Source organism: Phacochoerus africanus, chromosome 8 (genome assembly GCF_016906955.1).
Source record: "Phacochoerus africanus isolate WHEZ1 chromosome 8, ROS_Pafr_v1, whole genome shotgun sequence".
In the NCBI taxonomy this organism is placed as follows: Eukaryota; Metazoa; Chordata; class Mammalia; order Artiodactyla; family Suidae; genus Phacochoerus; species Phacochoerus africanus.
In genome coordinates this window covers 50,317,834-50,331,257 of record NC_062551.1, presented here as the reverse complement: position 1 = coordinate 50,331,257, position 13,424 = coordinate 50,317,834, and the positions used below count along the sequence as shown (strand labels likewise).

Genomic DNA, 13,424 nt, shown 5'->3' with positions numbered 1-13,424 from the left:
AGAGGGGGTGTGGGGAGGCGTGTGTCCTTAGTCTTGTGGCAATTTTGTTGTTTCAGTTTGTGTGCCTGTCTGCTTCCGCTCTTTCGGACCTGACTAGACCATTGGCAATTTCTGGGAACTCCTAGTCCTGCCCTCCAGGAGTGTTATTCCCTTTGCCTTTCCCTTAACCAGCTGGCTCCTTATTCTTCATGTCTTAATTAGAATGTCCCCTCCTAGAAGCCCTCCCTGACTCCCAGCTGGGTCAGGCAACCCTGCCCCCACTTTGAGCTCCCCTGTCCAATCCCTGAACATCCTGGCTCATCACTGGTGATGGATCTATGTCCTGATGGACTGGGAGCTCCATGAGTGCAGAACCAGGGCTGTCCTTTTCATGGCTGTGTCCCCAGCACCAAAGAGTACATTTCATTTCATTTCATGAAAAAAAAAAAAAAAAAAGCCGTCCTTTCACCTCTCGGTCTTTGTACCTAATATTCCCTTTGCTAAGTCACTTTTCTGCACTCTGTCCTACTCATCATTCAGGTCATAGCTTAGATGTTCTCTTCTCTAGGAGGACTTCTCTGATCCTCCTGGCTCAGTCAGATGCTCCCTCCGGGCTTCCTGTACCCAGCCCCGATCATGCCTGTGCCTTCCCCATTGTGGCCTTGACTTTGGGTCATCCCTGCTGATGAGTGTGTTTTCTGTGCTGGATGGGAGCCCCAGGAAGCAGGTATTAGACTCTTCCCATCCCTCCGGAGTCCTTGGCACACAGCAGACGGCCTGTGTACAAACTAGGTGTTGAGGGAATGTCTGATGGGTAAATAAATTGATGAGGAAGATGCTGAGGATAGGGTGGTGGTAAACAAGGCAGACCTAGCTCTTATTTGAGATGTCCCCTCCTTTGGGAAGCTCTCCCGGATCTCTGGCAGGCTTCCAGAGTCCCCTAGGCACCTCAACCACAGCCCTGACCACTCCCTGTGTGGAACGGGTCTTTTCCTCCCTTAAACCTTTCTGGAACTAGGCATTCACTCTCTCTGGCTCCCACCTCTTCAGGACCTAGGTGTCTGGCCCCAGGATTCTTCGAGGATCCAGATCTGCTCCTGAGTCCCAGGAAGGCAAACACCCTGCAATCCCCAGGCCCTTGGGGACCCCAGGTCTTCTTTGGCCTCTGCCTCCAGGTGTGAGACATCTGGATTCTGGGATCGTTTCATCCCTCAGCTCCTCTGCAAACTGGGTGCATCTACTGGGGCCAGCTTCACAGGCATGTGACTAGTGTAGTTGACAGGTCCCCATGCTCGGAAGAACCCTCTTGAGTTTAGTCATCTGTGATTTCTATCTGGAAATTTTTTTTTTTTTCGTCACCCCATGGCACATGGAGTTCCCAGGCCAGGGATCACATCTGCGCTGCAGTCTCAACCCATGCTATGCCAGGCCGGGGATTGAACCTGTGTCCCAGTGCCTCAGAGATGCTGCCAATCCTTTTGCACACACAGTGGGAACTCCCATCTGGACATTCCTAATTTTGTGTTTGAATTTGTGCTTTGTTAAGTCTGAAGGGACATGGAGCTTGAGCTGGGGGGATTAGGGCCTTGGCTCAAATAAGATCCCACACTTGTCATCTCCCACTCCCCCAGGACTGGTTCTGTCTGCCTTCCCCTCCCTGCTCCTGCCCTATGACCTCTGCCATCCTCTGGCCCTGGCAGGGCCTGGGTGATGATAGGAAAGTCAGGCACTTGTGCCTCATGGCATCTCAGGTGGGGCATGGAGGGGGCAGATGATGGAAGGGGAACCCAGCAACCAGGTTGCTTCGGTTGTGGGGCATGGTCACCTGCGGGGGTCTGTGCTCACCCCACGAGTGTCCCTGCGGCCAAGGGAACATAACATTACATACCATAAGGGCTCAAGCCCTAACCCCACCCCTGCTCTGACAACCCAGACAGAGTAGGTCTGAGCCAGGCTGAGAACGTCACTGGGCTAAGAGCCTGCCTTCCCCCGGGGGACAGGAAGTCTATAGTGACTATAGCTCCAGGTTTCTCTGAGGCCCTGACTTCCAGGTCGGGGGACCTGGTGCCTCCATACTAACCCCACTGTTTGTCTATCTGGGGAACCAATTCTAAATCTCTTTGCAGTGACCCCTGTGGAGAGGAGCTGGGGAGAGTCCCAGAATAGGTGTAAGTAGAGGCCCCACATTCAAACCGCCCTCTGCTCTCTGGTCCCTGGCAGCTGGGGGTGGGAGTGGGGGTGGGGGGAGCGTGTCAGTGCCGGGATCTGGGCAGGCCTGAGCAAGAGGAGACTCCCCACCCTGGGTCCCACTCCCTCCCAAGACGCCAGCTCTTCTGGTCTGGCCAGTTGGGGTTCCTCCCTGAAACTCTCCCACGCATCTGGGGCCTGCCGGGCTCCTGAGCTAACGATAATAATAGTATTGTCACTCCCTCCCTCAGGAGAGAGGGGTTTTCAGACCTATTTGGCAAAGGAGGCAGCTGAAGCTCAGAGAGGGAGATGGAGTTGCTTGAGGTCCCCCAGCAAGAGGATGACATAGGCAGGATCAAAATTTCTGCCCTATCTGCCCTTGACACTTTGCCCACTGCTTCACTCCACCATGAAAGACCCTCCTTCCTTTATTATAAAGCAGACACCTCAGAGGCTCAGAGAGGTGAAGATACTTAGGCAGGGTCACACAGCAAACCCTAAATGGGGCTGGGATTCCAGGGCTGGGAGGCAAGGAGGCAGGGGGCAGTGCTGAATGACTTCACAATCAGTCACTGACTTTCTCTCTCTGAGCTTCAGCATGATGCCAAGTGACCCAGCCTCAGTGACTGAGGTGCTAGTCATTGCTGAGAACTGGGGTGCCCCACAGGGTCTGGCCAACGATAGAATCTTTATGAACATATTCACGGGCAAGGAGAACAGACTCACGGTTGCCAAGGAGGAGGGGTTGGGGGAGGGATAGTGTGGGAGGCCGGGGCTGGCAGATGTGAGCTATGATACACGGAGGCGATAAACAACGAGGGCCTACTGCAGAGCATAGGGAGCTATAGTCAGGGTCCGGTGATAAAACATAGCGGAAAAGAATATGAAAAAGTGTATATATATGTATAACTGAGTCACTTTGCTGTACAGCGGAGAGGAACACATTGTAAATCAACTATACTTCAAGAATAAAAACAAATCTTTATGAACACAGCTGCTATTTTTCCTGCCATAGGTCAATTTTTATCTATGAGTCAGGAGAAAGAAAGCAAGGGTAAATCTGTCGCTTAAATAATAATATCATAGAAATCATATATAATATAAGCAGTCACTTACACTAGCCAGGATGTGAGGATGCTTAGTCATTTCGTGTTTTGCACAGTGTTCTCTTTGCTTCTGTGTTCAGACATGGGAGGCCATGGTCCTGATGGTGTCTCCACTGTGGTCACAGTGTGGCCCCATTTTTTTTCGATCTTTTTAGGGCCGCACCTGGGGCATATGGAGGTTCCCAGGCTAGGGGTTGAATTGGAGCTGCAGCTGCCGGCCTACACCATGGCCACAGCAATGCCAGATAGGAGCCTCATCTGCGACCTACACAGCTCATAGCAACACCGGATCCTTAGCCTACTGAGCAAGGCCAGGGATTGAACCCCCATCTTCCTGGATACTAGTCGGGTTCGTTACCTGAGCCACAATGGGAACTTCCTGTGATTCTCTGTCTATTTGTACACGCAGGTAACTACTGCCCAGATGAAGACAGTGGGGGCTCCTTACTATTGCTCCTCTGGGCCAGTGCTCTTCGCAAAGTCACCATTTTGATTTCCATGGCCACTGATTAGCTTGTCTGTCCTAGAACTTCATAGAAATGCAGTCACATGGTATGTTTTATTTATTTAAGTCTTCTTGAGTGCAACATGAAGTTGTTGAGATTCACATTGCTGTGCAGGCCAGAGGCTGGCCTGTTTTCGTGGCTGTGTAATTGCATGGGATTAGTGAATCACTCTTCCTTCTTCCATGCATTTCTTGATAATTTTGGCCTCATTTGCCAGACTGATAGATTAAACCAGCAAATCTGATTGTGTCCTCCAGCTGTTTGAGACCCCTTGAAACATTCTCCATCTTTCTCAGAATTCATTCAAATCTCTCCTCGGGGCCTACAATGCCCTGCTGGTCTGGCCTGCGCCTGGCTCTTCTGCCTCAGTTTGCACCCCCTCCCCTTCTGCGCTCTCCTCTCTGTGTCTGAATGGTGCTGTTTCCCATCCATCTTTGCATGTGCTTCTCCTTCTGCTCTGCTGTGTGCTCTGTCTCCACCCTCACCTGCTTCACTGGCTGAACCTCCGATTCATTGAGATTGTGAGGCCACCTGATTTACAGCCTCAGCGAGGCTCCACCAGCCCCACTTCTAGCTTCCACACTTTGTAGCTCCCTACACTTCTTCCTTCATTGTCCTTGCTGTAAATAACAATTTGTCAGATGATGTGATTGATACCTGTCACCCCCATCAGACTGTGAGCTCTGTGAGGACAGGCGCTGGTTCTTCCTCTCCAGCATCAGCTGGCCCAAAGCCTGCATCTCATTCCATATTTACTAAATGCTGAGGTTTGGGCAGACCCTCTCCCTGATCCTCGGCGCTCTCCCCTCCACCCCTCAAACACACAGACTTTCTCCTGGGAACTGCCACGGAAGCTTGACGCCCTGCCCTTTCCCTCCTTGGCAACTGTGGGTGACGCACCCAGGGGCGGGTGTCTCGCCCCATGGCTGACGCTGATTTGGCCCAGTTGAGCAAGGCCATGGCTGCCCCGGGGGGAGGTTACTCATCCTGGGCTCGGGTAAGAGGGCCCAGGTTGGGAGGCGGCACACCTAGGGGGGAAGCCGAGAGAGCAGGACCGAACCATGGACCCTGCCGGGAAAGCAGGCGCTGGGGCAGTGATCTGGACTACAGGCTGGCTGCTGCTGCTACCGCTGCTGCTTGCAGAAGGTGAGTCTGCTGCTGGAAGGGGGCCGGGAGGGTAGAGTGGGAAACCCAAGGGTGGAGGGTTCCCTCACCCCCTGCAGAGAGGGCTGTGGGAAGGAGCTCCCATCCTGAGCACAGGGCGCTGTGGGAAAAGATCTTCTTCCATCTGCAGCAGAGGGACTGTGGGAAAGCTGACCTGCCTCGTCAGAGGGGGCTGTGGGAAGGGTTCCCTCACTGAGCCCACTTGAATGTGGGTAAAACTCTCCCATCCTGAGTGGAGAACTGCAGGAAGGAGTGTCTCCCCACACACACCGCCCCCCGCCCCATCCACGGCAGACATCCTTCACCTTGGTCTTAAGGGCCGTGGGAAAGATGCTCCCGCTGTTGCATAGGGAGCTTGAAGGGAAGGGACACAATTTCTCCCATGGCCTCAGACCTGGGGAGAGGTTTTCTTTACTCCCGCCCTGGAAAAGGGTGTGCAGTAGGGTTTCATAGGGACACAGGGAGTGGGAAGGACTACTTCCCTTTTGAGGGAAGAGGCTTCAGTAGGGATCGCTCAGTTCTACCTGTCCCCGAACCCCTAGGAGCGCAGGCCCTGGAGTGCTACAGCTGCGTGCAGAAAGCAGATGACGGATGCTCTCCGCAGAAGATGAAGACGGTGAAGTGCGCGCCGGGCGTGCAAGTCTGCACAGAGGCCGTCGGGGCGGTGGAAACTAGTGAGCGGGGTCTCGGGGGTCCCTGCTTTACCCCTTCAAGAACCTCCACCCGGGCCCCACCTCCTTATGGTCCCACCCCTCCCTCTGAATTTGGCCACACCCCCTTCAACACCACCCTATTCTTCCAGCCTGGCCTGGGTCCTTCAGCACGACCGCGCCATTAGGGCTTAGAGGGGTGCGGACTGAGACTTGCGGATGGGTGGGGTGAACTGGGAGAACTGGGACCTCGTCTCCTTCCAGGGCACACCCTATCCATTTCCCCGGCACCACTGAGATCTTCCTACCCACTTCTGTCCCTGCCAGTATCCTCCCCACCCCAACTCAGCCTCTCCCATCCAGTGGGGCCCTTGGTGATGGATATCCCTCTAGAGGTCATCTCCTGCGGTCCCTAGGTTGAGGCTCATCCCCTCTGACCCGCTGCTATCTGAGGCCACAGCTCCTAGGAGGCCCATCTGTTTCTGATCCTGTGCCTTTTTTATCAGTCTCAGTTCCTTCTGATGTTGTTTTCTGCAGTTCTGATCCTCTACGGTCGTGCCCCTTGTGTCCTCGCTCCACTCTTGGCCCTCCGCTGTCAATTGTATTGAGTGTCTGTCAGCCTGTCTGTCCCCTCGGACTCAGCTCTTTGAGGTTTCGCCCCTCGGACTTTGGTTCTTTGCTTTCAGATAGGATCTCTCTGAGCCCCCCGCCCTGCAACCCTGACCTATCTATCCTCTGGTACCGGCCTATTGGAGGCGCCTCCCAGAGGCCTGCCCCTCTGATCCAGCCCCCTCCCTTCTGCAGTCCACGGGCAATTCTCGGTGGCTGTGCGGGGCTGCGGTTCGGGCCTCCCCGGCAAGAATGACCGCGGACTGGACCTTTACGGGCTCCTGGCCTTCATCCAGCTGCAGCAGTGCTCCCAGGACCGCTGCAATGCCAAGCTCAACCTCACCTCGCGAGGGCTCAACCCCGCAGGTCGGTGGGGGCGGGGCCCTAGACCCGGGGCGGGGCCACCTCTGGGCGGAGCGGCTGGGGGCGGCCACCAGCTGGAGGTGCGAGATCTCCGCACGGGCTGGGGGCGGGGCCACGCCCTGGGGCGGGGCCGCGAGGCCGAGTGTCCGTCGAGGGGTGAAGACAGGGCGGAAGGGACCCCCGAGCTGTGCTTCCTGAGCACCGTCGACCCCTCCCTTGCTCCCCGCTCCCCTCGCAGGCAATGAGAGTGCCTACGGCCCCAACGGCGTCGAGTGCTACAGCTGCGTGGGGCTGAGCCGCGAGGCGTGCCAGGGAACGGCGCCGCCCGTCGTGAGGTGCTACAACGCCAGCGACCACGTCTACAAGGGCTGTTTCGACGGCAACGTCACCTTGACGGCAGGTGAGCGAGCTTTGGCGTACCGGGCCTGCACGGGTTGTGGTGGCTTTTCTGAGGCCTCAATGGAGGGTGGGTAGCAGCCGTTTGCCGAGAGGGTTCCTCCACCTCCAGCGCATTGTGGAAACTGGAGGCCTAAGTTCTTGTCTTGTCCTAGAGCATCACGAGAACTGCCGTCCTAGCCCCAGTTTAACACGGGAATAGGAATGCTTTTGTCCTCGAGTTTTGGGGGGAATACGTTTTCGCAGAGGCCTGCAGAATGGGCGGATGTGCAATGGGAAATGTGTTTAAGCCTCCAAGCTTCTGCCCAGGCAGCGTGGGGAATCATATTCTGACTCCTCGAGGCTCAAGGGGTTAGGGTCCCCACTTGTCCCAAAATGTTAGGAGAGATGTGGTGCTGGTCTCTTGTCTCAGGGAACCATGGGAGATGGTCTTCAAATCCCATCCTTTGCCAATTGTATTGTGGGAGATGTAGTTCTGACTGGATTCTGGTGGGGTGGGAGAAGGGAGAGGGGAGGCCATGATCTGTTTTGCCTGTGAGGGGTGTTGTATCCCATTGCAAACCTTTCTTCCAAGGCATTGTGGGACTTGTAGTTCGGCCTACACATTTTTCCCCCTCCCAAACTACTCTGGGAAATGGGGTCCACTATATGTCAAAGACAGTGGGATGGTGTTTCTCCAAGTGGGGCCTGAATTGAGACTTTTGGGTTAATGTATCCAGAGTCTTTCGGTCCCTGTTTTGGGAATTCTTGTCCTTGTTTCACCCCTAAGTTTCATTCTGGCTGTACCTACCCCATCCCTCCAACCACGGTCATACCTGTGTCTCCCCCCTGCAGCTAATGTGACTGTGTCCTTGCCTGTCCGGGGCTGCGTCCAGGATGAGTTCTGCACCCGGGATTCCGTGACAGGCCCCGGGTTCACGCTCAGCGGCTCCTGCTGCCAGGGGTCCCGTTGTAACTCGGACCTCCGCAACAAGACCTACTTCTCCCCCCGATTCCCACCCCTCGTCCTGCTGCCCCCTCCTCCGTCCACCACTCTGGCCCCAACCACTTCTGTCACTACTTCCACCCCGGCCCCAACCACCTTCACCTCCACCTCCAAACCCACCCCAGCTCGGACCAGCCAGATTCCACAAAAGGTTGAAACTGAAAACTCCCAGGAAACAGAATCTAGCTTGGTTGGAGGTGCTGGTGGCCACCAGGACCGTAGAAATATGGGGCAGTATCCTACCAAAAATGAGCCTCATTATAATAATAAAGGCTCTGCCGCTCCCTCTGCGGGGTTGGCGGCTTTTCTGTTGGCTGCAGCTGTTGGTACCCTACTATGAGCTTCTCCACCTCTTGCCCCACTTCCTTGGCTCAGGGTACTGTCTCTTCCCATTACTCCCTTTCCCACCCCTGGACTGGGCTGGCCCAGCCCCTGTTCTCCCAGTCTCCCCCGGACTCCCAGCTTCTGCTGCACTGGTTTGCGGCTTCGGGACAAAGTTACCGTTGTATATATATATATCCTGCCAGGGTGTTCTAGTGTTTTGAGGGCAGCAATGGTATCTCCCTCATCTTAGTCTCTCCCTGGTCTCCTCGTGGTGCCTAGGACAGAGGGAGGTCAGAGCTGGCCCAGGGAAGGTGGAGGAGACAAGGATAAGCTTCCTGTTCGCTGTCTCACAGCCAACCTGGAAAAGGGGGGGGCGGGTGGTGGCAGAATGGCTCCCTCTTCTGATGGTTCTGCCCCCACCCCTCCATCCTTGTGGGAATCATTTTGGCGCCTTTGTCTTCTTTTCCAGATTGTGAGCTCCTCAAGGGCAGGGACCTGTGCCTTATGCCTTGGTGTGGTCAGTGTCTGGCACAGAAAGGCTTCAATAAAAGTTTAATTACTTTGTATAGTGTTTTAAAGGAGTTATTTCTACTTCAGCCGCTTACACTAACCTCCTGAAGCTGAGCAGAGTGGGAATGTCAAAATAGAGAAACTGAGGTCCAGAGTCACAGCCCTGGGGGAAGTCAGGTTTGATCTCCTTTCATCTCCTGAAGTTTAGCCCCACTGTTGGGTGATCCCACTGGTGAGGGGGAGAGCGGGTGAGGCCATCGAGCAGGGTGGAGGGTGAGGGGACTTTCAGTAAGGCTTAGGAACAGATGAGAGCTTTGTTTCATGGCTTTGTACACTGTCCTCAGGCCCCACCCACCTTGGCACTCTGTGCTTTCTTAAGAATCATTCAGTGGCTCAGCCACCACTGGGGCTGAGCCAAAGAGCTGGCGGGTGCTGCTGTCAGTCTTTGGGAACTTGGGGCCTGAGCCCCACCACCATCTCCTCCAATCAGATGAAGGCTTGGAGGTTCAGGAAGGAAAAGCCAAGCTTAGGAAGAAGAGGCGTTGGCAGACTTTGGGCCTGCTGGATGGAGGGGGAGCAGGTGTGGGGAATAGCTGAGATAATAATGGTAACTGCCGACACTGCTATTTTTTAAACAGATTTATTGAAGTATAGTTGATTGACAATGCTGGGTTAATTTCTGCTCTATACCAAAGAGATTCAGTTTATATATATATTCTTTTTCTCATTCTTTTCCATTATGGTTTATCACAGAACATTGAATATAATTCCGTGTGCTCCACAGTAGAACTTTGTTGTTTATCCATCTTATGTATATTAGTTTGCCTTTGCTAATCCCAAACTCCCACTCCATCCTTCCCCAACCGCCCTCCCACTTGGCAACCACAGATCTGCTCTCTGTCTGAGACGTTGTTTTTGTTTCATAGATATCCGCTTTACTGTTAATACTAGAGAATAGTGTGAGGTAATAGTGAAATAGTGGGAAATAGTGATGATAGGAACACAATAGGGAATAAGAGCCTGAGCAACAAACAATTATCTGTAATAGTAACTATAGTTACAGGAATGTTAGTCATTGAACAGTTTTACCAGAAGTTCCCCCTGTGGTGCAGCAGGGTTGGTGGTGTCTCTGCAGTGCCAAGGATGAACGTTTGATCCCTGGCCTGGCACAGTGGGTTGAAAGATCCAGCATTGCCACAGCTGCAGTGTAGGTCGAAACTGCGGCTTGGATCTGATCCCTGGCCTGGGAACTCCATATGCCGTGGGGTGGGGGCAAAAAGAATAAAAAAAGTCTTACCAGATGCCAGGCTTGTGCTAAGGTTGTTTGCATCCATCCTTTCATTTAATTTTCCATATAAACTCTCAGATGGGATGATTGGCTAAACCCCAGGCTCAAAACGATAAAGTAATTTAACCCACAGCAAGTAATATATTTATTATGTGCCAAATACAGGTTTAAGTGCGGTACTTGGATTAACCTATTTTATCTACACAACCATCTGTGAGTTAAGTATTCTATGAGTTAAGTATTAATCATCTGCTTTTTATAAGATGAGGAAACCAGACCCAGAGAGGTTGAGTAACTTGCCCTGGGTCACCCAGCTAATAAGCAGAGAATCCATATTTGAACCCAGGCAGACCAGCTTTATAGCTCATGACCAAGAGGGCTGTAACTTTTCCCTCAGCTTAACTAAACTTTAGCTAGACTTCTTCCTGACTCTAAACCGCTGTCTTCCCTCTCACCCCAGCCCTTCCAGAATCCAGATGGCCTAACCTCCTGTTTCTTAGAGCATTTACTTTAGAAAACTTGTCATCATAAATTTTTTCTGCCCTTTTGAGATGTATATAAATCTCTTTAAAAACCTCTCGCCAGGAGTTCCTGTTGTGGCGCAGCGGAAACGAATGTGACTAATAACCATGAGGTTGCTGGTTCGATCCCTGGCCTTGCTCTGTGGGTCAGGAACCCAATGTTGCCGTGAGTTGTGGTGTAGGTTGCAGACATGGCTCGGATCTGGTGTGGTTGTGGCTATTGTGTAGGCCAGCAGCTGTAGCTATGATTTGACCCCTAGCCTGGGAACCTCCATATGCTGTGGGTGCAGCCCTAAAAAGCCAAACACAAAAAACAAACAAACAAACAAAAAAAACCTTACAAAAGACAAAAAACAAACCTCTTGCCAGTTTTACAACCCAGGCAATGTCTTTCTTAAGGACCTGGGAACCGTCTCTTTGAAATAGAAACATCCAAGGAGATAGTACCTCCATCTCCCGTTTATCCTAGAAGCCTGACCTCAGTGGGGGTCTTTCTCCAAATTGTGAAACTATCCCTTTTCCCCAAGATACAAGAAAATTTCAAAACTTTCCTTTAGGTGAAGCCAGTTAGCAAACACAGATGACCTACGACCTCCACTCCGGAGCCCACTTCTAAAACCCAACTGCCTTGTGTTTCACCAAGTTGAGTTCAAACTGAGCTCTGGCCTCTGTCTCCTGTTGGAATACCCTTGAATGAGGCTTCTTGCCTGTTTAACGTTGTCCCATGTGGTTTATGCTCTGACAGGCAGGACCTGCTCCCAGTGCATTACACAATTTCAGGCAGCTCTGAGCCTGCGTTTTGCCATCTTGGTCGTGTAAGTCAGAGGACTCCTGGGCTTCTGAGGGTGTTGAGGCTGGAAATCCTCCTTTTATCACCTCATCTCAGTGGGGGGGCTTTTTTCTAATCTTTGGAGGAAGTTCCAAGGTGAGGAAAAGACTCTAGGATTCCCCTAGGGCTTTGGGCATGAAGGTTCCTCTCACGTCTCCCCAGCATGGCCTGACCCCCTCCATCCTGTTTAGGCCTGCAGTGGGTGACAATGCACAGTCCTCTAGCCGAAACAGGTGTTGAAGGATCATTTTTTTTTTTTTTCTTTTTTAGGGCCATACCTGCGGCATATGGAAGATCCAAGGCTAGGGGTCTAATCAGGGCTGCAGCTGCCAGCCTACACCACAGCCACAGCGATGCCATATCTGAACAAACCTGCAGCTTACACCACAGCTTAAAGCAATGCCAGATCCTTAACCCATTGAGTAAGGCCAGGGATCGAACCTGCATCTTCATGGATACTAGTTGGGTTCTTAACCCACTGAGCCACACCGGGAACTTTAACTCTTATTTTAAAAAACATAAATGGCTCATGGCTCTTACATAGATACAAGATGAACCCTTGTCAAAGATTTTACTTAACTCACTCACGAGTGAGGGAGCCTGCAAAATGTTACAGCCAGTTCAAAGGAGAATTCCAAGAGCTCATGCGTACAGGACATCAGGAATGCTGAAATAAATTCATGAGTGGATATTGAACTGGTCAATATCCAGGTGGAAATACTCAAGTGTATTCCACCAGGCAGGGATCTTTTGCATTGCTCTCAGGTTACCGTGGGTCTAGTATTACTGTCACAGTTTAAGACAGTGAAAGGTGGAGCTAACCCAGAACAGTGTGCTAGACAGGACACCCAGTAATCCCTCCTGCCCATTACAAAGGCTTTCACCTCTGCAGGCCCCCGGTGTGGTTGGGGAGGCCCAGACACAGTTCTGATACGGTGCCACGGGAGTTGGGGAAGGGCGTGTTGAAAGCACAGGTGAGGGACAGAGGAAGGATTTCCTCCAGGTGTGGGTCTCATATTGCTGATGGTGCCCCTCTTACCCCCACTTCTGTGTAATCACTGAGTGTTGTCCATTTCAGAGACTGCATTAGCTTCCCAGGGCTGCTGAGGCAAAATACCACAAACTATGTAGCTTAAAACCACAGAAATGTATTGACTTACAATGCAGGAGGCCAGAAGTCCAAAAGCAAGGTGTTGGGAGGTGCCGCACTCCCTTCACAGCCGCTGGGGGAGGAGCCTACCTTGCCTCTTCTGGCTTCTGGGAGCCCGAGGAGCTCCTTGGCTTCTTCAGCCTCCAGTCTCTGCCTCCTTCCTCCCATGGGAGATCTCCCTGTGTGTCTGTGTTCACATTTCCCTCTTCTTACAAAGTCATATTAGAGATTAGTCATCTTACATTGATTAAATCTGCAAGACTTTATTACCAAATAAGATCATATTCACTGATCCTGGGGGTCAGGACTTCAACATACCTTTTTAAATTTTTTTTTTTTTTTATATTTGAGGGGGACACAGTTTCCTGCTTAAAAAAGGACCAGTATAGAATAAAGATTTAGAGACCAGATGACCAGGTTTAAATCCCACCCGTTACTGCTTTGTACCTTTTTTCACTCTGAGTGAAAGCGAGCTAGGAAATTCTCCCCAAGCCTCAGTTTCTTCATCTCTTAATTGGGATTATAATGGGAAATTTTAGTCTACCATTAGGACTCTTGTGAGATGTGAAGTTGATAACATAAGTCAGGTACAGGGCCTGGCATATAGTAAGTGCTTGCTCAGAATATCTGGAACCAGGACTTCCCGTTGTGGCTCAGTGGTAACGAACCCGACTAGTATCCATGAGGACGTGGGTTTGATCCCTGGCCTCACTCAGTGGGTTAAAGATCCAGCATTGCTGTTAGCTGTGGTGTAGGTCACAGATGCAGCTCGGATCCTGCGTTGCTGTTGCTGTTGCTGTGGCTGTGACGTAGGCCGGCAGTTACAGCTCCAGTTCAACCCCTAGCCTGGGAACCTC

The 13,424-nt window shown here is 52.2% G+C and overlaps 1 protein-coding gene across 1 annotated transcript; it reads left to right on the top strand.

Moving 5' to 3' along the window:
* The first annotated feature begins 4,775 nt into the window (after nucleotides 1-4,775).
* LYPD3 (LY6/PLAUR domain containing 3) lies at nucleotides 4,776-8,833 on the top strand. The gene is made up of 5 exons (XM_047792796.1): nucleotides 4,776-4,924; nucleotides 5,485-5,616; nucleotides 6,397-6,567; nucleotides 6,803-6,964; nucleotides 7,795-8,833. Exons 1-5 carry the CDS (start codon nucleotides 4,840-4,842, stop codon nucleotides 8,283-8,285), a joined length of 1,041 nt encoding a protein of 346 aa, XP_047648752.1. The 5' UTR covers nucleotides 4,776-4,839; the 3' UTR covers nucleotides 8,286-8,833.
* Nucleotides 8,834-13,424: the final 4,591 nt, after the last annotated feature.